The following is a 23,506-nucleotide window of genomic DNA, read 5'->3' as shown; positions in this document are numbered from 1 at the left end:
AGAGAGGAGGAAGCAGGCTCCCTGCTGAGCAGAGAGCCCCATTCGGGGCTCGATCCCAGGACCCTGGGATCATGACCTGAGCTGAAGGCAGAGGCTTTAACCCACTGAGCCACCCAGGCGCCCCAGTTGTTAACCTTTTGTAAAATTTGCTACATCTCTTTCTGATATATTTTAATGCAAATGCAAACATGCTATTTCACCTCTGTTTCTCCCAAAATAGTCTTATATAATCCTAATGTCATTGTCACACTTAAACAAAATAATGATTTTCTACTATCATCGTGGTGCCTGGCTTGCTCAGTTGGAAAGCATGTGATTCTTGATTTTAGGATTGTGAGTTTGAGCCCCACACTGGGTGTAGAGATTACTAAAAAAAAATAAATAAAAACAATTTTCTTTGTTGTGGCTTCACCTGGGTGGCTCAGTTGGTTAAACGTTTGCCTTTGGCTCAGGTCATGATCCCTGGGTCCTAGGATTGAGCCCTGTATCCAGCTCCCTGCTCAGTGGGCAGTCTGCTTATCTCTCTACTCTGTTACTCCCTGCCCATGCTCTCTTTTTCTCAAATAAATAAATCTTTTTTAAAAATTAAAAATATAAAAAAATAATTTTCTACTATCTAATAGTAGTCCTTATTAAAATTTCAACAGCTGTCTTTTTTTTTTTTTTAAAGATTATTTATTTGACAGAGAGAGATCACAGTAGGCAGAGAGGCAGGCAGAGAGAGAGGAGGAAGCAGGCTCTCCACCGAGCAGAGAGCCCGGCATGGGACTCGATCCCAGGACCCTGAGATCATGACCTGAGCCGAAGGCAGCAGCTTAACCCACTGAGCCACCCAGGCACCCCTCAACAGATGTCTTTTATACCTAGTTTCTTTAAATCAGGATTCAGTCTAGTGTCATTACTATATTTAGTCATTATAGCTCTTTTTTTTTTTTTTTTTTTTTTTTAGAGATAGAGCATGCACAGGAACTAGGGGAGGGGCAGATGGGGAGGGGGAAAGAGAGAGCGAGAGAGAGAGAGAGAATTTTTTTTTAAAGGATTTTATTTATTATTTGACAGAGAGGGACACAGCAAGAGAGGGGGAGTGGGAGAGGGAGAAGCAGCCTTCCTGCCGACCAGGAAGCCTAATGTGGGGCTCGATCCCAGGACCCTAGGATCATGATCTGAGCCAAAGGCAGATGCTTAATGACTGAGCACCCAGGTGCCCCAAGAGAGAAAATCTTAAGTAGGCTCCATACCCATCACAGGGCTCTGTCCCAGGACCTTGAGATCATGTCTTGAGCTGAAATCAAGAGTCGGCTGTTCAACTGACTGAGTTACCCAGGTGTCCTAGTCATTATAACTCTTAATTTCAGAATTTGAATAGAACACTATGCTTTTCCCTTTTCTTTTTTCTTTTCTTTCCTTCCTCCCTCCCTCCCTTTCTCTCTCTCTCTCTTTCTTTCTTTCCTCTCTCTTTGAAGATTTTATTTATTTGCCAGCAAGAGAGAAAGAGCAAGTGAGCCTGTGATTGCGCAAGCAGGGAAAGTGGCAGGTGGTGGTGGGGAGGCAGTCCCACTGATGTGGGACTTGATCCTAGGACCCTGGGATCATGACCTGAGCCAAAGGCAGACTCTTAACTGACTGGGCCATCTAGGCGTCCCTCTATGCTTTTGTTTCTTTGAAAAGATTATTTTTTTTTTTAATAGAACTTTCTAATAATAGGGACACCTGGGTGGCTCAGTCAGTTAAGCCTCTCACTCTTGATTTTGGCTCAGGTCATGATCCCTCTGCCTCTGTCCCTCTTCCTGCTTGCTCATGCATGCATGCTCTCTCTCTCTCAAATAAACAAATCTTAAAAAAAGAGAACTGTCACAAGATGGGATTGGGAGGGAGACAAACCATAAATGACTCTTAATCTCACAAAACAAATTGAGGGTTGCTGGGGGGAGGGGGTTTGGGAGAAGGGGGTGGGATTATGGACATTGGGGAGGGTATGTGCTTTGGTGAGTGCTGTGAAGTGTGTAAACCTGGTGATTCACAGACCTGTACCCCTGGGGATACAAATATATGTTTATAAAAAATTAAAAAAAAAAAAAAGAGAACTGTCTAATAATAGAACAAGCCACTGGAGGAATTACTGAGTTCTTTGTTAGTGGTGTTTTTTCAGTAGGCTGAGTTGACTCTTGCCTCTGTACTGTTCGATCCAGTGGACACTTTTTCTCATATTATTTGAATACCTGTGGTATTTGATATATTAATCATTTCCACCTTTGGCTTGTGTGACATAGTTTCTCTTGGTTGTATTTTTTACCTCTTTTGTTTCTGTTTTGTCCTGTATATGTTGGTGTTCCCTTCACCTCTTATCTGATCTCACTTTTGAGATCAGGTATCTCATTTATCTCACTTACAAAGAAGGAGACTGGGCTTTGGCACATAGTAGCAACTCAGTAAATACTAGCTATTACTCATACTCTCAGGCTAATCCTCTCTTCTGAGCTCCAGCGTGCTATCTTCAACTGCTTCCTAAATGTTGTTACTTGGTATTTCTTTAGGCATCTCAAACTCAGTAAGACCAGGAGAAAATTTGAATCAATTCACAAATCTCCTTTTGGTGAATGCCTATTCATTTCCCCCAGTCACCCAAATCTGAAACATGGCAAGGCTTCTAGTTAAAATTGGAGTCATCCTAAGTACCTCTCATACCTCCTACTTCATTTAGTTACCATTTTAAAGTTCCACTTATCTTCTCTCCAAATTCTCTGTCTTCAATGTTAGTGCCTTAATTAAGCCCTCCTTCTTTCTAATCTGTCGTTAGCAATTGTCACACTGTATTGTACTCATTGATTTACAGTTGTGTTTCCAGGGGGAGACTAAGCTCCTGGAGGGGTTGAGTCATGTTTTATTTGGTTTTCTGTATCCTTATCCCAGAGAGACAGTAGTATAGTGATTAAGAGTATAGGCTCTGGAAAAAAAAAAAAAAAGAGTATAGGCTCTGGATTTGAATTCTGGCTCTGTGACTTCTTTGCTGTAAGAACTGGACAGGTTAATTCCTTTGCATCTTTGTTTCCACATTTATAAAACAGGGATAATAATGGTATCTATTTTGTAGGGCTGTTATGAATATTAAACATATAAAGCACTTGTAAGACTGTGTGGATTGTTGTAAATGCTCAATAAATATTATAGCACTTACCATAATGCCTTGTACCTAGTAGGAACCCAATTAACATTTGAATAAGTTAACAAAGGGGTATGGATTCCTGGATTGATCAAAAGATTGGATTAGTTAATCTAAATGTTTTTAGAACTTTCAACCTAAGTTTCTGTTTTATGTCATGACCTAAGGCCTGGTACATTGTAGTTAAAACAGCAGATAAGATGTTTATCTGAAAGAGATAATACAGTTTTAAGAACTGGCTTTTGATCTGTCTGATAGCAATATATGTCATTGTGTAATTCATGGCTAATTAAATAGGGGATGCCAGTTTTTATGTTAGATTGCCTTTGGTTTGAATGGAAACTGCAACTCATTATTTCACAGTAGGATGGCAAGTTCAGCAGTATTGCTTTTATTTTAAATTAGGCAGTCATCCTGAAATGTGTCTGTATTTGCTATGTTGGTCCATAGAAAGGATAGCAGCTGAGCAGACCTGTCAGGTAGATTTGCCATGTGGTTGGTCTTGATAAGCTAATGCACTTGTCAGTATTCCTATTCTGGAAAATGGCCAGTTTTCTGGGCCATATCTTACCTATCACCAATCTTTGTTTTATTTTTTAAAAATTTTTTAATTAAAAATTTATTTTCCAATCTTTGTTTTAGTTTGACTTTAAAAGTTCTAATGATAATAGAAAGAAAATGTATGATTAGGGTATTATTTGTTATTCTTTCTCTACTCTTTATACCCAGAGTATAAAAGTCCACTGAAATCTCAGCAATCCTTTTTACTCACCTTGTGGGACTTCATTACCAACTTTGTGCTGCCATGATTCTATATTTGAATGGATATTGAAAATTTTTGGTTGCTGGTTGACACTTTCCATGTCCTGCCTGCTATTGGTTGACAGTTGCAGGATTTTATTTGAACTCCACACCTGTGAGAGTTGAAGGGGTAAGAAACAGCAAATCCTGTATATTAGAATGGAAAAGAAGAATGATTGGGAGTTGGCATATTTTCTCTGTGAGCTTGGCATCCATCTTTAGACGTCTGTTTAAACCAATGCCACTTTTTATGTCTGTAGAATGTGATTAAATGATGGAAGGCTTGGGACACCTGGACGGTTCAGTTGGTTAAGCATCTGACTCTTGATTTTTGGCTCAGGTCATGTTCTCAGGATTGTGAGCCCGAGCCCCACATTGGGCTCTGTGCTCAGGGTGGGGTTGTGCTCAGGGCAGAGTTTGCTTGAGAATCTCTCTCTCTCCCCTTCTGTCCTTCCCCCCTGCTCGCATGCATGCGCTCTCTCTCTCTCTCTCAAACAAACAAATAAATAAATAAATAAATCTTTAAAAAAAATCCCTTAAAATTTTTTTTTAAGATTTTATTTATTCATTTGACAGACAGAGATCACAAGTAGGCAGAGTGGCAGGCAGAGAGAGAGGGGGAAACAGGCTCCCCGTTGAGCAGAGAGCCTGATGCAGGGCTTGACCCCAGAACCCCGAGATCATGACCTGAGTCAAAGGTAGAGGCTTAACCCACTGAGCCACCCAGGCGCCCAATTTTGTACCTTTTAAATTAGAAATAATACCTACTTTGTAATGTTGTCATAAATACTAGAGATAGCATATGCAAAACACTTGGTAGAATGCATGGCCCATGGTAAATGGTGGCTGCAGTTACTATTTCCAGAAGTATTTCAGGTGTTAGTATGATCTAACTGAGAGTCCTAAAAAGTTTTCCTTGATTTTCTGGAAAATCATTTATGGAATTACTACTTGGAAAGATATGATATATAATACTGGGTATAGATTATTTAGCTTACTCTTTTATTGATAGCTTTTCAGATTACTTTCCCCAAAGCTTTTAATTATACCTTCTTTGTGAAAAATAAATCAATTCTAATATCAGTATAAATTAGCCTTTAAAAAACTAGTCTATTTATTTATTTATTTATTTAAAAAAGAGAGAGAGAGGGGTGCCTGGGTGGCTCAGTGAGTTAAGCCTCTGCCTTCGGCTCTAGTCATGATCTTGGGGTCCTGGAATTGAGTCCCGCATCGGGCGCTCTGCTCAGCAGGGAGCCTGCAGTCCCCCTCTGTCTGCCTACTTTTGATCTCTCTGTCAAATAAATAAATAAAATCTTAAAAAAAAAAGATAGAGAGAAAGAGTGTGCATGTGTGACTTGGACGAGGGACAGAGGGAGAGGGAGATGGTGCCTTTGAGCCTAGATCCCAGGACCCTGAGTCATGACCTGAGCTGAAATTAAGAGTAGGTTCAAAATGCCAAAGATACAGAGCCACTCAGGTGCCCCAAAAATTAACCTTTGAAAAGACATACTTACGTAGAAAAAGAAAGCAAAAGTTTTGAACTTTGCAGGTTTTAAGTATTGAAATTGAGAATGCGGTTACTAAAAAATGATTTGTGTCCTTGCTAGCAACATAATTTTGTTATTTTTTTGAAAGAATGCTAAAGGCTATTTCCTAGTTTCATGTCAAACTGATGAAGCTTTTCTAACACCGTGTTTCTCAGTGGGGGCATTTACTGGCATTTAGGGCAGGACAATTCTTTGTTGTGCAGGACTATTGTGTGCATTGTAGGACATTTAGCTTCCCTGGACCCTGCCCACTAAAATGCCAGTAGTGCCCACCCCACACCCTCACCATTGTGACAATAACTTCTCCCTGACAAGGACCTTCTTCCCTGTAAATTTTCACATGTCCCTTGTTTCCCCTTGAAATATTTTTAGTGAAGCAGATCACACAAGTTTTCATTTAAGAATACCAGAGTTTTACATGCTGAAAACTATTCTTTTTTTTTGGAAAATGCCTTAATTTAATCATGATTGTTGGTAATAAAAACTTATTATAAAAGGAAATCTCTGGGGGTGCCTGGTGGCTCAGTTGGTTAAGCAACTGACTTTGATTCAGGTCCTGATCTCAGGGTCCTTGGATTGAGCCCTGCATCAGGTTCACCGCTTAGCGGGAAGTCTGCTTGTCTTTCTCTCTCTATCCTTCCTCCTGCTTATGTTCTCTTTCTCTCTCAAATAAAATCTTTTTTTTTTTTTTTTTAAGATTTTGTTTTTATTTATTTGACAGAGATCACAAGTAGGCAGAGAGGCAGGCAGAGAGATGGGGGAAGCAGGCTCTCTGGTAACAGAGAGCCCAATGTGGGGCTCGATCCCAGCACTGTGGGATCATGACCTGAGCTGAAGGCAGAGGCTTTAACCCACTGAGCCACCCAGGTGCCCCTCAAATAAATAAAATCTTAAAAAAATGAAAATCCCTGTTATAGAATTTCACTAGCACTTAGACATACAAGAGTTATTCAAGTGAATTAATATAACAGCAATTCTTTTTTTTTAAAAAGATTTTATGTATTTATTTGACAGAGAGAGATCACAAGCAGATGGAGAGGCAGGCAGAGAGGGAGATAGAGGGAAGCAGGCTCCCTGCTGAGCAGAGAGCCCGATGTGGGACTCCATCCCAGGACCCCGAGATCGTGACCTGAGCCGAAGGCAGCGGCTTAACCCACTGAGCCACCCAGGCGCCCTATAACAGCAATTCTTAATATATTAACAGTATTTAGGAAAATCCTATGATGCCATGTAAGGCAATAAAACTGTGTACATTTATAATAAATAGTAAATTTATTTCATAAATCTTTCCATAGTAAAATTTTTTTTTTTTAAGATTTTATTTATTCATTTTACAGAGAGAGAGAGAGTGAAAGAGGAAATACAAGCAGGGGGAGTGGGAGGGGGAGAAGCAGACTTTCTGCTGAGCAGGGAGCCTGATGTGGGGCTCTATCCCAGGACTTTGGGATCATGACCTGAACTGAAGGCAGACACTTAGTGACTGAGCCAGCCAGGAGCTCCGTAAAATTGTTTTCAAATAAGTGAACTTAATTGTTAACATTTCCAATACAAATAGTTTCATTTCTTGACCAGGATGGACAATAATTTTGCATTTTTTTCTGGATGAAAGACTTCAAACATATACCAGTTTTCATATCATAAAGGTGCAGTTGGGGATCCCAGCTGTGCCACATTGCCAGTACAATGATTTTGGGAGAACTCAAGGCAAAAGATCAAAGGAGTCGTAGTCCCTTGTTAGTGACATTGATAATATTTATTTTTTTTTCCATTGCCCCAGGCAAAGTGCTATCCTTACTAAAGGTATAGACTTTGCAATGTTTCCCAGATTACCTTGGAAACAATGTGCTTTCTATAAAATGTGGTCCATTTATCATGGACAGTCCTTCTGATCCTTAGACTATCAGGAGAAGCATGGATGGAGCCATCTTGTCATGGGAAAATTTATTATTATTATTATTATTTTTAAAAGATTTTATTTATTTATTTGACAGAGAGGTAGAGAGTACCAGTTAGGCAGAGTGGCAGGCAGAGGGGGAGGGAAAAGCAGGTTCCCCACTGAGCAGGGAATCTGTTATGGGGCTCGATCCCAGGACCCTGGGATCATGACCTGAGTGAAGGCAGCCACTCAACCAACTGAGCCACCCAGGTGCCCCCAAAATTAATTATTCTTGATCAACAGAGTGTAATCTTTTGAATCAAGTAGTCTCTTTAAAATGAGATCTGGGGGCACCGGAGTGGCTCAGTGAATCAAGCTGCTGCCTTCAGCTCAGGTCATGATCTCAGGGTCTTGGGATTGAGCCCAGCATTGGGCTCTCTGCTTCTCCGTCTCTCTCTGCCTGCCTCTCTGTCTACTTGTGATATCTCTCTCTCTGTCAAATAAATAAATGAAATCTTTAAGAAAAATTTTTAAAAAATTAAAAAAACGAGATTCACATTTTTTTCACATTTTTTCAGTCATGTCTTTTTTTTTTTTAAGATTTTATTTATTTGAGAATGCAAGAGAGTGAGAGAGAGAGAGAGCATGAGCAGAGGAGGGGCAGAGGGAGAAGCAGACTCCCTGCTGAGTGCTGAGTGGGGAGCCTACTGTGGGGCTCGATTCTGGGATCCTGAGATCATGACCTGAACCAAAGGCAGATGCTTAACTGACTTAACTGACTGAGCCTAAAGAATAGGACATTCTTTAAATGTTTGATAAAATTCACCTATGAAGCCCTCTGGTCCTGAACTTTTGTTTGTTGGAAGTTTTTTGATTACTGATTCAATTTCATTGCTAGTTATCAGTCTGTTTAAATTTTCTTATTTCTTTATGATTCAGTTTTGGTTAGGTTATGTGTTTGTAGGAATTGATCCATTTTTTCTAGGTTGTCCAATTTGTTGGCATATAATTTTTCATAATATTCTCTTCCAGTCTTTTGTATTTCTTGGCATTGGTTTTTATTTCTTCTCCTTTATTTCTGATTTTTTTGAGTCCCCTCTCTTCATTTTTTGATGAGTCTAGCTAAAGATTTATTAATTTTGTTGATCTTTTTTTTTTTTTTTTTTTTTTTTTAAGATTTTATTTATTTATTTGACAGAGAGAAATCACAAGTAGTCGGAGAGGCAGGCAGAGAGGGAAGCAGGCTCCCTGCTGAGCAGAGAGCCCGATGCGGGACTCGATCCCAGGACCCTGAGATCATGACCTGAGCCGAAGGCAGCGGCTTAACCCACTGAGCCACCCAGGCGCCCCAATTTTGTTGATCTTTTCAAAGAATCAGTTCCTGGTTTCATCAATCTGTTCTAGTTTTTAGTTTCAATTTCACTTATTTCTACACTCATTATTATTATCTTCCTTCTGCTGGCTTTAGGCTTTGTTCTTCTTTTCCTAGCTCCTTTAGATGTAAGATTAGGTTGTTTATTTGAGATTCTTCTTGCTTCTTAAAGTAGGCCTGTATGGCTCTAATCTTCTCTTTTAAAACAGCTTTTACTGCATCCCAAAGATTTTGGACAGTTGTGTTTTTGTTTTCATTTATCTCCATGTATTTTTAAATTTCTTCTTCAATTTCTTGGTTGACCCATTTATTGTTTACTAGCATGTCGTTTAGCTTCCATGTATTTGTGTTCTTTCCAGATTCTTTCTTGTGATTGATTTCTAGTTTCATACTGTTGTGGTCAGAAAAAATGCATGATATGATTTCAGTCTTTCAATTTTTTGAGACTTGTTTTGTGGCCTAACATGTGATCTGTTCTGGAGATTGTTCCATGAGCACTTGAAAAAAATGTGTATTCCACTGTTTTTTTATTGAATTTCTGAATATATGTGATAGGTCCATCTGGTCCAAGGTGTCCTTCAAAGACACTATTTTCTTGTTGATTTTATATCTGATCTATCTGTTGATGTAAGTAGGGTGTTAAAGTTTCCTGCTATTATTGTATCACTGTCAAGTTCTTCCTCTATGTCTGTTAATAGTTCCTTTATGTATTTAGAAGCTCCCATGCAGGGTGCAGAAATATTTATAATTGTTACATCCTCTTGTTGAATTGTTTCCTTTATCATGTGTAGTGTCCTTCTTTGTTTCTTTTTATCATCTTTGTTTCTTTTTTTTTTGTCCTCCTAAGTTTTGCTCCCCCAGCTTTCTTTGCACTTCCTTTTTTTTTTTTTTTTTTTAGGTTATTATTTATTTATTTGACAGAGAGAGAGAGAGAACGAACAAGCACAGGCAGGGGGAGCAGCAACAGAGGAAGAAGTAGGCTCCCTGCTGAGCCAGAAGCCCAATGGGGGGGCAGCAATCCCAGAACCCTGGGATCATGACCTGAGCTGTAGGCAGCCGCTCAACTGACTGAACCACCCAGGCACCCTCCCTCCTTTTTTTTAACTTAAAAATTTTTGTGGGGGGATGGCTGGGTGTCTTAGTCCATTAAGCAGCTTCCTTCAGCTTAAGCCATGCTCCCAGAGACCTGGTATCAATCCCTGAGTCAGGCTCTCTGCTCAGCAGGGAGCCTGCTTCTCCCTCTCCCTCTGTCCCTCACCCTACTCATGCTCTCACATGTGCGTTCTCTCTCTCAAATAAATAAATAAAATCTTAAAAATTTTTTAAATTAAATTTTAATTATACCACTAACTACAACTTGCTTCTCCACCCAACTTCATACTGCTTTTGAAATACTTCTGCATTGCTAGATAGAGTTCATTCATTGTAGATGCTGTATATTTCATTGAAAAATATTCTGCACTTTCTTATTGTTCCTACAGCCTGACTTTGGGCAGTACCTCCCCCATGTTTATTACAAACAATAATGAAATGAAATGAATATCCTTTTTTAAAAAAGATTATTTATTTATTTATTTGACACAGAGAGAGAGAGCGAGAGATCACAAGTAGGCAGAGAGGCAGGCAGAGAGAGAGAGAGGGGAAGCATGCTCCCCAGTGAGCAGAGCGCCTGATGTAGGGCTTGATCCCAGGACCCTGAGATCATGACCTAAGCCAAAGGCAGAGGCTTAACCCACTGAGCCACCCAGGCACCCCTGAAATGAATATCCTTGTTCATGTCCCCTATGCTTATGTGCAGGAGTTTCTATAAGCATATACCACTTATTTATTTATTATTATTATTTTAAGTTTTTATTTATTTTTCAGAGAGAGAGAGAGAGCATAGGCAGGGGGAGCAGCAGGCAGAGGAAGAAGCAGGCTCCCCACTGAGCAAGGAGCCTGATGTGAGACTTTATTCTAGGACCCTGGGGTCATCACTTGAGCCAAAGGCAGACACTTAGCCTACTGAGCCACCTAAACTTCCCTGCCTTTTAAATTAATACTCCCTGCCTTGGAAAGTTTCATGAGCCAAGGTACAAGTTATTTGTTTTTCAAAATAAAAATATCAAAAATTTCAGCCTATTGTGCTGTCATGAAACTTGTAAGAGCTCCAACCAAACCAGTTTAGTTGCTATTAGATATTCCTTACCTCCTCTCAGACCTGTTGAGCTGCAATGAGCAATTCTGTCTAGCTTTAGAATAGAGAAAAGAATCTGCGAGCCCCCCCCCCCCCCCCAGGAAAAATTGAGAGCATCATGGAGGTTAATAGCGTATCTCATTCAAAATGAAGACGTCAGTAGATATAATCCAATCAGTAATTTCAGAGGCATCTATGCTTTATATAGTTTTAACTTTGGTATTTTGTAATTTATTTTTCTAAAGTTGAGTTTTTTCCCCTTCTCTGTCTCTGTCCAAATTATAGTCACCCTTGTTTTCCTCTTGGAAAAAAGTAGAAGTAGGGAGAGATGGCTAAAAGAAAACATGGGTTTGCATTTTTATTCTTAATCACTGCACCAGATGGAATGGAGCCTTCAATAGTCATTTCTGCTAGACTGTACTGTTTAATTAGTAATAAATTTTTAAGTTGCTTTTAGATAATGGTTTTCTTTTTCTTTTTTTTTTTTTTTTAAAGATTTGTTTATTTTAGAGAGAATGTGTGAGCAGGGGGTGGGGGTACAAAGGGTGAGGGAGAGAGAAAGTTAAGCAGTCTCCTCACTGAGTTTGATCTCACGACACTGATATCATGACCTGAGCAGAAATCAAGAGCTGGTTGCTAGGGGTGCCTGGGTGGTTCAGTCTTTAAGCGTCTGCCTTCAGCTCAGGTCATGATCCTGGAGTCCCGGGATGAGCCCCGTATCGGGCTCCTTGCTCCTCAGGAAGCCTGCTTCTCCCTCCCCTACTCCCCCTGCTTGTGTTCCCTCTCACTGTGTCTGTGTCAAATAAATAAAAATCTTAAAAAAAAAAAAAAAAAGAGCCGGTTGCTTAACCCACTTGAGCCACCCAGGAGCCCTGGTTTTCTTCTTTTAAAATTTTTGTGTTTTCTTCTTTTAAAATTAATTTTGGGGTGCCTGGGTGGCTCATTCAAGCCTCCAACTCTTGGTTTTAGCTCAGGTCATGATTTCACAGTTGTGGGATCAAGCCTCTCATCTGGCTCTGTGCTCAGTGCTGAATCAGTTCCAGATTCTCTCTCCCTCTCCCTCCTGCTCTCTCTCTGTCTAATAATAAATAAAAGTAAAATCTTTAAATGAAATAAAATAATACAATTTTATGGTATAAAATATTCATCATTGTTTGATATATTTGGACTTAATTTTTCAAATGAAGAGAAAATTATGTAATGTAGGCTATGAAAGGCATTGGTATGAACATATGCTTTTATTTTTTTGAAAAAAAATTTAAAAAGATTTTACTTATTTATTTGAAAGAGAGAATACAAGCAGGGGAGTGGGAGAGGGAGAAGCAGGCTTTCCGTGGGGCTGGGAGCCTGATGCGGGGCTTGATCTTAGGACCCTGGATCATGACCTGAGCTGAAGGCAGATGCTTAACGACTAAGCCATCCAGGCACCCATGTTATTTTGTTTTTTAGAATGTAATTGATGATCTTTATTATAGTCTACTCATATTAAAGACTGACTATGTCTTGGGCTTTAAATATATAAGTATTTTTTGAGGGTAAAGGTATAAAGTGTTTTTTTTTATTTTAAAGATTTTATTTATTTACTTGACAGAAAGAGAGAGAGATCACAAGTAGGCAGAGCAGCAGAGCGAGAGGGAGAAGAAGGCGCCCTTTCTGAGCAGAGAGCCTGATGCGGGGCTCAATCCCAGGACCCTGAGATCATGACCTGAGCCAAAGGCAGAGGCTTAACCCACTGAGCCACACAGGTGCCCCATAAAGTATTTTTTTTAAATCTGAAATTCAAGAGCTAGAACGTGAAAGAGGAAATATTTTTACGTTGATAATTCATTAATTTGCATGTATGTAATCATTCATAGTTTTAGTGAAATACCTTTCTGATCTCTCATTTAGTGTCAAACCGGAAGAGAAGTAAAACTCAACAAAATTTTATTATGTGTGGAGTTCCTTCTTAAAAGAAGAAAAAAGTGATTATTGAGACTATGGATCGGAGCAAACGGAATTCAATTGCAGGCTTTCCTCCACGTGTGGAGCGTCTTGAAGATTTTGAAGGAGGTGGTGGAGGAGATGGGAATATGACCCAAGTGGGAAGAGTTTGGCCATCTTCATATCGAGCTCTTATAAGTGCCTTTTCTAGACTGACACGTTTGGATGACTTCACCTGTGAAAAAATAGGGTCTGGCTTCTTCTCTGAAGTGTTCAAGGTGAGTGATGCCTCTGCTTTTCTCATTTTGGCTTATTGATAATCACCTTTACTGCCAAGTTGATAACTGTGTATAATTAGTACATAGGCTTTACCTAATTGGGGTGAGGGTGCTATGGATCTTGATTAGTGTTCTAAACTGTCCTCCCCTTTGGCTTGGGACTGCTGGTGGCTGTGGGCCTGGCCAGTGCTGCACTCTTCCTGTTCCTTGGTGTGCCCCTGGGAAGGAAACTGGGTCTTGCTTGCTGGTGGGGACCCTGGAGTCTTCAGTGCATGTGCTCCCAGATGCACTCAACAACAGGAGAACTCAGGAGGGTTCTGGGGATGGCCTGAGCCAGCCAACAGATTGGAATCACCCTGAAGACGGAGATTCTTGTGTGGTTTACATCATATCTACTCCTTCTATTTATGCCCGGGAGGCCTGACCTGCCCATTTTTCATCAGCGCCTGTAGTCAGAACCTGGATATTTTTTGTATTTACTTGGTGGTGCCTAAACTCTGCCTCAGACACTTTGAGGAAAGGGTGGGTGAGGGGCGCCTGGGTGGCTCAGTGGTTTAGGCCGCTGCCTTCGGCTCAGGTCATGATCTCGGGGTCTTGGGATCAAGTCCCGCATCGGGCTCTCTGCTCGGCGGGGAGCCTGCTTCTCTCTCTCTCTCTCTCTCTGCCAGCCTCTCTGCCTACCTGTGATCTCTCTCTGTCAAATAAAAAAAAAAAATCTTTAAAAAAAAAAAAAAAAAAAAACGAAAGGGTGGGTGAGAGAATTTTACCATTGGGAGTTGTATATAATGGTTATTTATATCCTGTTTTTCCTCTCCCATCTCTCCAGAGACATTTATAAAGGCTCTAGTTTTAATAAAAAAACAAAACAAAACAACTATTGGGGTGCCTGGGTGGCTCAGTCGTCGAGCATCTGTCTTCGGCTTCGGTCATGGTCCCAGGATCCTGGGATAGAGCCCTGCATTGGGAGCTCCCTGCTCGGTGGGGAGCCTGCTTCTCCCTCTCCCACTACCCTGCTTGTGTTCCCTCTCTCACTGTATCTCTGTCAAATAAATGAAATTAAAAAAAAAAAACAAAACTGTTAACATCTATTTTATTTTAATTATAAAACTGACATACTGATCAAAACCTCAAATAATACAGGAGTCTCTTTTACCCTCCCGCCCTCTCTTTCTCTCTCTTTGCACTATTAATAATTTGATATGTATACTTCTGGACCCTTTTCTCTGCTTAGACATATACATCTTATATACATATATAGAATTTTGTGTATACATATAAGAAGATATATACATGGAGCGCCTGGGTGGCTCAGTGGGTTAAGCCGCTGCCTTTGGCTCAGGTCATGATCTCAGGGTCCTGGGATCGAGTCCCGTATCGGGCTCTCTGCTCAGCAGGGAGCCTGCTTCCCTCTCTCTCTCTCTGCCTGCCTCTCCATCTACTTGTGATTTCTCTCTGTCAAATAAATAAATAAAATCTTTAAAAAAAAAAAAAGAAGATATATACACACATATATACCGACACATACAGTTTTTATTTGTTTTGTTTTTTTTTTAAGATTTTATTTATTTATTTGATAGAGATCACAAGTAGGCAGAGGGGCAGGCAGAGAGGGAGAGAGGAGGAAGCAGGCTCTCAGCTGAGCAGAGAGCCCGATGCGGGACTCGATCCCAGGTCCCTGAGATCATGACCGGAGCCGAAGGCAGAGGCTTTAACCCACTGAGCCACCCAGGTGCCCCTATTTGGTTATTTTTAATAAAGCTGGGCACTTGGTGCTCCCAAATGTTCATATTTTCCTGATTCATTTATTCTTCCAGAACATTATTTCATACTTTTTCTTCTCTCATATGACATTCAGTATTTTTTCTCAGTGATGAACTTGCTTGCTAATTCACTGAGAAAACTGAAGGAAGCTGGAGAACTTCTGCAGGAGAAGCCTGCAGTCCCCACAAATAGCTACTAACCCATATCTTCCCCACCTACTCAGCCTTTATACTTGTCACTATGGATGAACTGCCCATGTTAAAATCTCAGCCATATTTCCATTTGTATTCTATATCATTTTTCTAGTTGCCTACTCAAAAACATTACCTAAGAAATTCTCCCCTCTCTTTCCTATATCATATTTCACTTTCTGTTAAATGATTCCCATTAACTTCTAAACCTTCTATTTATTTCTCTTACCTTAAAAAAAACTTTAAACAGGGAAAAACATATTTTGACCCAAACATCCCCTATAGCTATACTCCCTCATGTTCTCTCTTTCTCTTCTTTTCTTTAGAAAGAGAGAAAGAGCTTGTAGGGAGGGAGGCAGAGAGAATCTTAAGCTGATTCCACGCCCAGTGTGGATCCTGATGCCGGGCCCAGTCTCATGACCCTGAGGTCAGGACCTGAGCCAAAATCAAGAGTCAGAGGCTTAACCCAACTGAGCTGCCCTGGTACGCCTCCCTCATGTTCTTCTTTTGGACTCAAAACACCTCCATAGCATTGCCTCCACTCACCATTTCTTATACTTTTCCTTCTATTTTCTCTTTTTTTTAATGTGGTAAAATATATATAACATAAATTTACCATTTTAACCGTATTAAGTACATAGTTCAGTAGCATTACGTACATTTGTGATGTTATATGCAACCATCACCATTATCTCTTTCCAGAACTTTTTCATCATCCCAAACAGAAAGTTTGTACCTCATTGAATAATAACTCCCCATGTCCTCCTGCCCCCAGTCCCTATTAACTGTTCTGTTTTCTTTCCCTGTGAATTTTCCTTTTGTAGGTACCTCATATTAATGGAATCAAACAGTATTTGTCTGGCTTATTTCACTTAGGGTAAATTTAATCCACATTGTAGCATATATCAGAATTTTTATGGCTGAATAATTTTTTTATGGCTGAATAATATCGTATTGTCTGTGTCTACCACATTATGTTTATCCATTCTGTTGGTAGACATCTGGGTTGTTTCCACCTTTTGGTTATTGTGAATAATGCTGCTATGAACATTAGTGTACAAGTATCTGAGTTCCTGCACTCAAGTTATTTTGGGTATTTAACTGTTAGTGGAATTCCTGGGTCATATAACAATTCTGTGTTTAACTTTAAAAAATATATATTTTATATATATTTACTTGAGAGAGAGAGAAAGAGAGAGTGAGAGAGCATGAGACGGGAGAAGGTCAGAGGGAGAAGCAGACTCCCCGAGGAGCTGGGAGCCCAAGGCAGAACTCGATCCTGGGACTCTGGGATCATGACTTGAGCCAAAGGCAGTCACTTAACCAACTGAGCCACCCAGGTGGCCCTGTATTTAACGTTTTAAAAATTGTGGTCAAATACACATAACATAAAACTTACTGTCAACCATTTTTAAGTGTACAGTTAAGTAGTCTTAAGTATATTCACACTGTTGTATAACCAATCTCCAGAACTTTCTCATCATATAAAACTGAAACTCTACAAATCAAACAACTCTTTCCTTCCTTCGTCTCCCAGCTTCTGATAGCAACCATTCTACTTTGTTTCTGTGAGTCTGACTACTCTAGATAAGCAAAATCATACAGTATTTGTCTTTTTGTAACTGCCTTATTTCACTTAGCCTATTTTTAACTTTCAAAGGAACCAGCATACTCTTTTCCACAGCGACTACACCATTTTACATCCCCACCAGCAATGCATTAGAGTTGCAATTTTTACATAGTTTCACCAACACTTGTTGTTTTTCATTTGTTAAAATGTAGCAAACTTGGGCGCCTGGGTGGCTCAGTGGGTTAAAGCCTCTGCCTTCGGCTCGGGTCATGATCCCAGAGTCCTGGGATCGAGCCCCACATCGGACTCTCTGCTCAGCAGGGAGCCTGCTTCCACCTCTCTCTCTGCCTACCTCTGCCTACTTGTGATCTCTCTCTCTCTCTGTCAAATAAATAAATAAAATATAAAAAAAAATAAAATGTAGCAAACCTAGTGGATGTGAAGTGATATCTCATTGTGGCTTTGATTTGCATTTTTCTAGTGATTAATGATGTTTAGTATCTTTTCTCGTGCTTATTGGCCTCTTATGTATCTTCTTTAGAGAAATGTCTACTGAAATCATTTTTTAAAAAGAAATGTAATTCCAATATAGTTAATGTACAGTGTTATGTTAGTTTCAGGTATATCATAGTGATTCAGCAGTTCTGTATGTTACTCAGTGCTCATGATGATAAGTACTCTTCATTCCCTTCACCTATTTCATCCATCCCCCAGCCCACCTCCCCTTTGGTAACTCTCAGTTTGTTCTCTATAGTTGCGTCTGTTTTCTGGCTTTTTTCTCTTTTTTTTTTTCTGTTGGTTTGTTTTGTTTCTTAAGTTATACATATGAGTGAAATCATATGGTATTTGTCTTTAACTTATTTCATTTAGCATTATACCTTCTAGATCCATCTATGTTGTTGCACATGGCAATAATTTCATTCTCTTTAATGGCTGAATAATATTCTGTTGTAGATATATACCACATCTTCTTTATGCATCCATCTAATGATGGACACTTAGGTTGCTTCCATATTTTGGCTATTGTAAATAATGCTTCAGTAAACATAGGAGTGCATATATCTTTTTGAATTAGTGTTTTTGTATTCTTTGGGTGAATATCCAGTAACAGAATTACTGGATCATATGGTAATTCTGTTTTATATTTTTTGAGGAATCTCTGTATTGTTTTCCGCAGTGGCTAAACCAGTTTGCATTCCCACCAACAGTGCATGAGGGTTCCCTTTTCTTCACATCCTCCCCAGTACTTGTTGTTTCTTGTGTTTTGATTTTAGCCATTCTGATAGTTACGAGGTGTGATATTGGTTTGCATTTCCCTGATGGTGAATGATGTTGGACATGTTTTCATGTGTCTGTTGGCCGTTCCTTTACACATATTAAAAAAAAAAAAAAGATTTTATTTATTTATTTGAGAGGGAGAGAGAGAGAGAGATAGAGATAGAGAGAGAAAGCCTTAAGTGGGTTGGTAGGCAGAGGGAGAAGTAGACTCCCCAATGAGCAGGGAGCCCAATGCGGGACTTGATCCCAGGACTCTGGTATTAGACTAATATTGGTCTCATTGATAAGTTAGGAAGTGTTCCCTCTGCTTCTATCTTCTGGATGGGATTGTGGAGAACGGGTATAATTTCTTTCTTTAATGTTTGGTAGCATTCACCAGTGAACCTTTTTTGGCTTGGTGCTTTCTGTTTTGGAACATTATTAATTATTTATTAAGCTTCCTTAATAGATAAAGGGATATTCCAACTATTTCTTTTTGTATGCATTTTGGCAGATTTTTTTTCCCAAGACTAATTTATTTATTTATTTGTCAGAGAAAGAGAGAGACAGAGAGCATAAGCAGGCAGAGGGGCAGGCAGAGGCAGAGAGAGAAGCAGGCTCCCCACTGAGCAAGGAGCCCGATGTGGGACTCGATCCCAGGACTCTGGGATCATGACCAGAGCTGAAGGCATCGGCTTAACTGACTGAGCCACCCAGGTGTCCCAGATTTTGTTTTTTTAAGGAATTGGTCTATTTATTTATTTATTTATTTATTTGATTTATTTTTTAAAAGTAAGCTCTACTCACAGTGTTGGGTTTAACTCAGGGCCCTGAGATCAAGAGTCACATGCTCTACCAACTGAGCCAGTCAGGTGCTCCAGGAATTGGTCTATTTAATCGAGGTTATCAAATGTATAGGTATAGAGTTATTCATAATATTCCTTTATTAGCTTTTTTTTTTTTTTTAAAGATTTTATTTATTTATTTGTCAGAGACAGAGGGAGAGAGAACGAGCAAGCACAGGCAGACAGAGAGGCAGGCAGAGGCAGAGGGAGAAGCAGGCTCCCTGCCGAGCAAGGAACCCGATGTGGGACTCGATCCCAGGACCCTGGGATCATGACCTGAGCCGAAGGCAGCTGCTTAACCAACTGAGCCACCCAGGCGTCCCTATTAGCTTTTTTTTTTTTAAAGGACTTTTCTTTTTTCTTTTTCCCTTTTTTTAAAAGATTTTATTTATTTATTTGACAGAGAGAGAGATCACAAGTAGGCAGAGAGGCAGGCAGAGAGAGAGGGTGGAAGCAGGCTCCCTGCTGAGCAGAGAACCCGACTCGGGGCTCGATCCCAGGACCCTGAGATCATGACCTGAGCCGAAGGCAGAGGCCTTAACCCACAGAGCCACCAGGTGCCCCTCCTTTATTAGCTTTTTAAAAAAGTTTTTTAGGGGTGTCTAGGTGGCTTAGTAAGTTAAGCCTCTGCCTTTAGCTCCGGACATGATCCCAGGGTCCTGGGATTGAGCACTGCATGGCATTCCCTGCTCAGTGGGGAGTCATCTACTCCCTCTTCCTCTGCGCCTTCCCCAACTCAAGCTTGTGCTGTCTCTCTCTCTCTCAGATGAAATCTTTTTTTTTTTTAAAGATTTGATTTATTTATTAGAGAGTATGTGATGAGCTGGGGGAGTGGTGGAGGGTGAGGGTGAGGGAGAAGCAGGCTCCTACTTTCTCTAGCTCTTGGAATTTTATCCTTTTATCAGTTTTTGCCACTATTTCTTATTTTCCAATATATACATTCAAACTTCAAAGTTTTCTCTTGATTTGGCCATATCCTAGGTTTTTATGTATGTTTTTCTAAATGTAATTTGGTTTGATTTTCGTTTTATTCCAAGGATTATATAAAATGAAGTTTTTAAATTTCCTTATGGTGAGTTGCTTTTTGGTAATTGTTTGATATTTAATTTCTAATATTAATGCATGATGATCAGAGAAAATGGCCTATATTATGTCTGCCTTTTGCAGTATACTTAGATTTTGTTTTGACCTAATGTGTGGTTATATTTTTTGAATGTTGCAAATATGTTTGAGATATTAATTCTCTGTTTTGTGTATTTGTTTGCATAAAATTCTATATGTCTCTATTGGGTCAAGCTTTTCTATTGTGTTAATCCAGTGTTCTATGGCCTAAGATTATTTTGGTCTACTTGATCTATTTCTTAGAAAAAGCTCTATTAATATCATTTAATGTGTTTACAGATTTCTCTGTGTGTTACTATCAGTGTGTTACTTATTTCTAGGCCATTTGGTGACTTATTAATAGAAAGTAAAGATTATTATTGGATTGTACACTATAGATGGATTGTATTTTTTATAAATTATCAGTTGTCTATTTTTGTCCCACTTTATACTTTTAGCTTTGATTTCTCTTATACCAATATTGCATGCCTTCTTCCTTTTTGTATACATTTGCCTATTGCTTTGGTTATTATTATCTTAGTATATTTTTCTCATCTCTATTTTTTTTTTTTTTTCTTAAGATTTTGTTTTGTTGGGTGCCTGGGTGGTGCAGTGGGCTAGGCCTCTGCCTCTGGCTCAGGTCATGATCCCAGAGTCCTGGGATCAAGTCCCGCATCAGGCTCTCTGCTCAGCAGGGGGCCTGCTTCCCTCTCTCTCTCTGCCTGCCTCTCTGCCTACTTGTGATTTATAAATAAATAAAATCTTAAAATAAATTTTTTGTTTTGTTTTGTTTATTTGACACAGAGAGAGCACAAGCAGGGGGAGCCACAGGCAGAGAGAGAGAGAGGGAAACAGACTCCCGGCTGAACAGGGAGCCTGATGTAGGGCTCAATCCCAGGACCCTGGGATCATGACCTGAGCCAAAGGCAGACGCTTAACTGACTGAGCCACCCAGGCACCCCTTTTTTGTTACTTTTCTTCTTTTTCCCCTCTTTTTCTTTTTTTAAAGTAAGATTTTATTTATTTATTTGAAAGAGTGAGTGAGAGAAAGAGAGAGAGAGAGAGAGAACATGAGTAGGGGGAGGGAGAGGCAGAGGGAGAGGGACAAGTAGACTCCACTGCTGAGTGGGGAGCCTGACTTGGGGCTCCATCCTAGAACCCTGGAATCATGACCTGGGCCAAAGGCAGATGCTTAAATGACTGAGCCACCCAGTTGCCCCTCATCTCTTTTTTTTTTTTTCTTTTTAAAAATTTTATTTATTTATTTGACAGTGAGAGAGGGAACAGAAGCAGGAGGAGTGGGAGAGGAAGAAGCAGGCTCCCCACTGAGCAGGGATCCCAATGTGGGGCTCCATCCCAGGATTCTGGGATCATGACCTGAGCTGAAGGCAGACACTTATCAACTAAACCACCCAGGCATTCCTTATCTTTGTTTTTTTAAACCGCTTCTTTTTAAAAAGGATTTATTTATTTATTTGAGAGAGTGAGTGCATGTGAGCAGGGGGAGGGGCAGAGGGAGAGAGAATCTCAAGCAAATTCCCTGCTGAGTGTGGAGCCCCACATGGGGCTTGATCTTATGACCCTAAGATCATGACCTGAGCTGAAATAAAGAGTCACATGCTCTACCAACTGAGCCAGGCAGTCACCCCCTTTTTCTTTTTCTTTTTTAATTTTCATTTTTTTAAGTTATCTCTGAGTCCAGTGTGGGCCTTGAACTCATGACCCCAAGATCAAGAGTTGAATGCTCTACTGAATGAGTTAGCCAGGTGCAACTTCATATCCTATGAAGCAGTTTTTTTTTTTTTTAAAGATTTATTTATTTAAGAAGGAGAGTGAGAGTGTGAGTGGGGGGGAGGGGCAGAAGGAGAGGGAGAGAGAGTCCTAAGCAGACTCCATGCTGAGCACAGAGCCCAACTTGGGAGGGTCTTACAACCCTGAGATCACAACCTGAGCTGAAACCAAGAGTCAGTGACCTAACTGACTGTGCTCCCCCAAGGTGCCTCCAAAAAAGTTTTATATTTAAATTTTTTAGATCCAAAATTAAATTTGCCCACAAAGAACCAGAGATTTTAATCTATTTATATTTATTGTGATTTCTTCTATGTTTATATTGAATAAGCTCTTAAATGGTAATTTAATGAAGTATAGAATTTAAGACAGCAGCTACTTTACTCAGCACTTTGAAAATACTCCTTTTTTTCTTACTGACTTATATTGTTGCTAATAAACTAATCTTAGTCCAGTTGTTACTCTTCTTTAGTTATTCAGTCTTTCTGATGGTTAGGATTATTATTATTATTTTTGTTCTGTACTTTCACTATGCTGGTCTTTAAGTGGATTTATTTATATTTATTCTCAGGATGTGGTATACTTTCTCAGTTTAAGAACTCATATTTGTCTTTAGTTCTAGAAAATTGTTTGGTATTATCTTTCAAAATTCTGGTCTTTGATCTCTCAAGTTTCCATTATATGCATGTTGGATTGTCTCATGATAGCTTTCATGTCTCTTAATTTTTCTTTCATATTTTTAATTTCCTTTTCTGCTGTTTTTTGGGAGGGGGAGTTGGTGATTTCCCACTTATTTACTCCTTTTCATTTGGTTTCTACTCTGACATTGAAACATTCATAGGAATTTTTTATTTCAATTGCTGTATTTTTCTTTTCTAGACTTTGTTTTTTTTAAATGTGCTCCTTTTTTGTTTTCAGTATATTTTTTGTTTTGTTTTGTTTTTTTAAAGATTTTATTTATTTATTTGAGAGAGAGAGCATGAGAGAGAGCATTCGAGGAGAGAGGTCAGTGGTTAAGGCAGTTGCTTAACCAACTGAGCCACCCAGGCACCCCTGTTTTCAGTATCTTATTATTTTTCTTTGAACATCTAATTTTGTTTAATTTTAATTGAATTTGTTTTTAAAAATCACACATACAAACTCAGAAGGTATAAAAGATTATTCGGTGGTACCCCTGGCTGGCTTAGTCGGTAGAGCATGCAATTCTTGATCGTGGAGTTGTGAGTTCAAGCCCCATATTGGGCATTGAGATTACTTAAAAAAAAAAAAAAAAGATTATTCAGTAAAAAATTATTTATCTTGTACTGCCCCCCAGTTTTCCTCCCTGGAGGCAACCAGTATTTATATTTTTTTATGTATCCTTCCAGAGGTATTCTCTGCATAGATAAGCAAATATATGTATGTCTGTATGTGTAATGTGTAGGCCAGTGTTTGTGTGTGTATTTTTGAATCAATTATCTATTGTTTTTTTACTTACCTATTCCAAGATAGAAGACCACTAGAATGTAAGTTCTTTGAAGGCAGGGCTTTTTTTTTTTTTTTTTCAAGTAAGTTCAACACCCAGTGTGAGGCTTGAACTCACAACCCTGAGATCAAGAGTCACATGCTCTACTGACTGAACCAGCCAATGGTCCTGAGGACAGGGATTTTTATCTCTTTTTATCTCTGTGCACTGCTAAATCCTTAGTGCCTTGAATTGTTACATACCACTTATTTTTCTACAAAGTTATCTTCCTTGGATCTTACTAATTCGTGGGACTCCTTTTTTTTTTGTATTTTTAAAGATTTTTTTACTTATTTGAGAGAGAAAAAGGGTGTGTAAGCAGGGGGAGGGGCAGAGGGAGAGGTAGAAGCAGGCTC

The 23,506-nt window shown here is 39.5% G+C and overlaps 1 protein-coding gene across 1 annotated transcript in view; it reads left to right on the top strand.

The window, feature by feature from the left end:
* The window catches only part of TESK2 (testis associated actin remodelling kinase 2), a 133,137-nt gene that overhangs the window by 12,178 nt on the left and 97,453 nt on the right, over positions 1–23,506 (top strand). Inside the window, exon 2 of the mRNA XM_059374567.1 lies at positions 12,823–13,133. Coding sequence (XP_059230550.1) covers positions 12,912–13,133 — 222 coding nt within the window. The 5' untranslated portion in view covers positions 12,823–12,911. The remainder of the gene's footprint in view (positions 1–12,822; positions 13,134–23,506) is intronic.

The sequence above is a fragment of the Mustela nigripes genome, chromosome 14, assembly GCF_022355385.1.
Source record: "Mustela nigripes isolate SB6536 chromosome 14, MUSNIG.SB6536, whole genome shotgun sequence".
NCBI classification, from domain to species: Eukaryota; Metazoa; Chordata; class Mammalia; order Carnivora; family Mustelidae; genus Mustela; species Mustela nigripes.
This window is presented reverse-complemented; position numbering and strand designations above follow the sequence as displayed.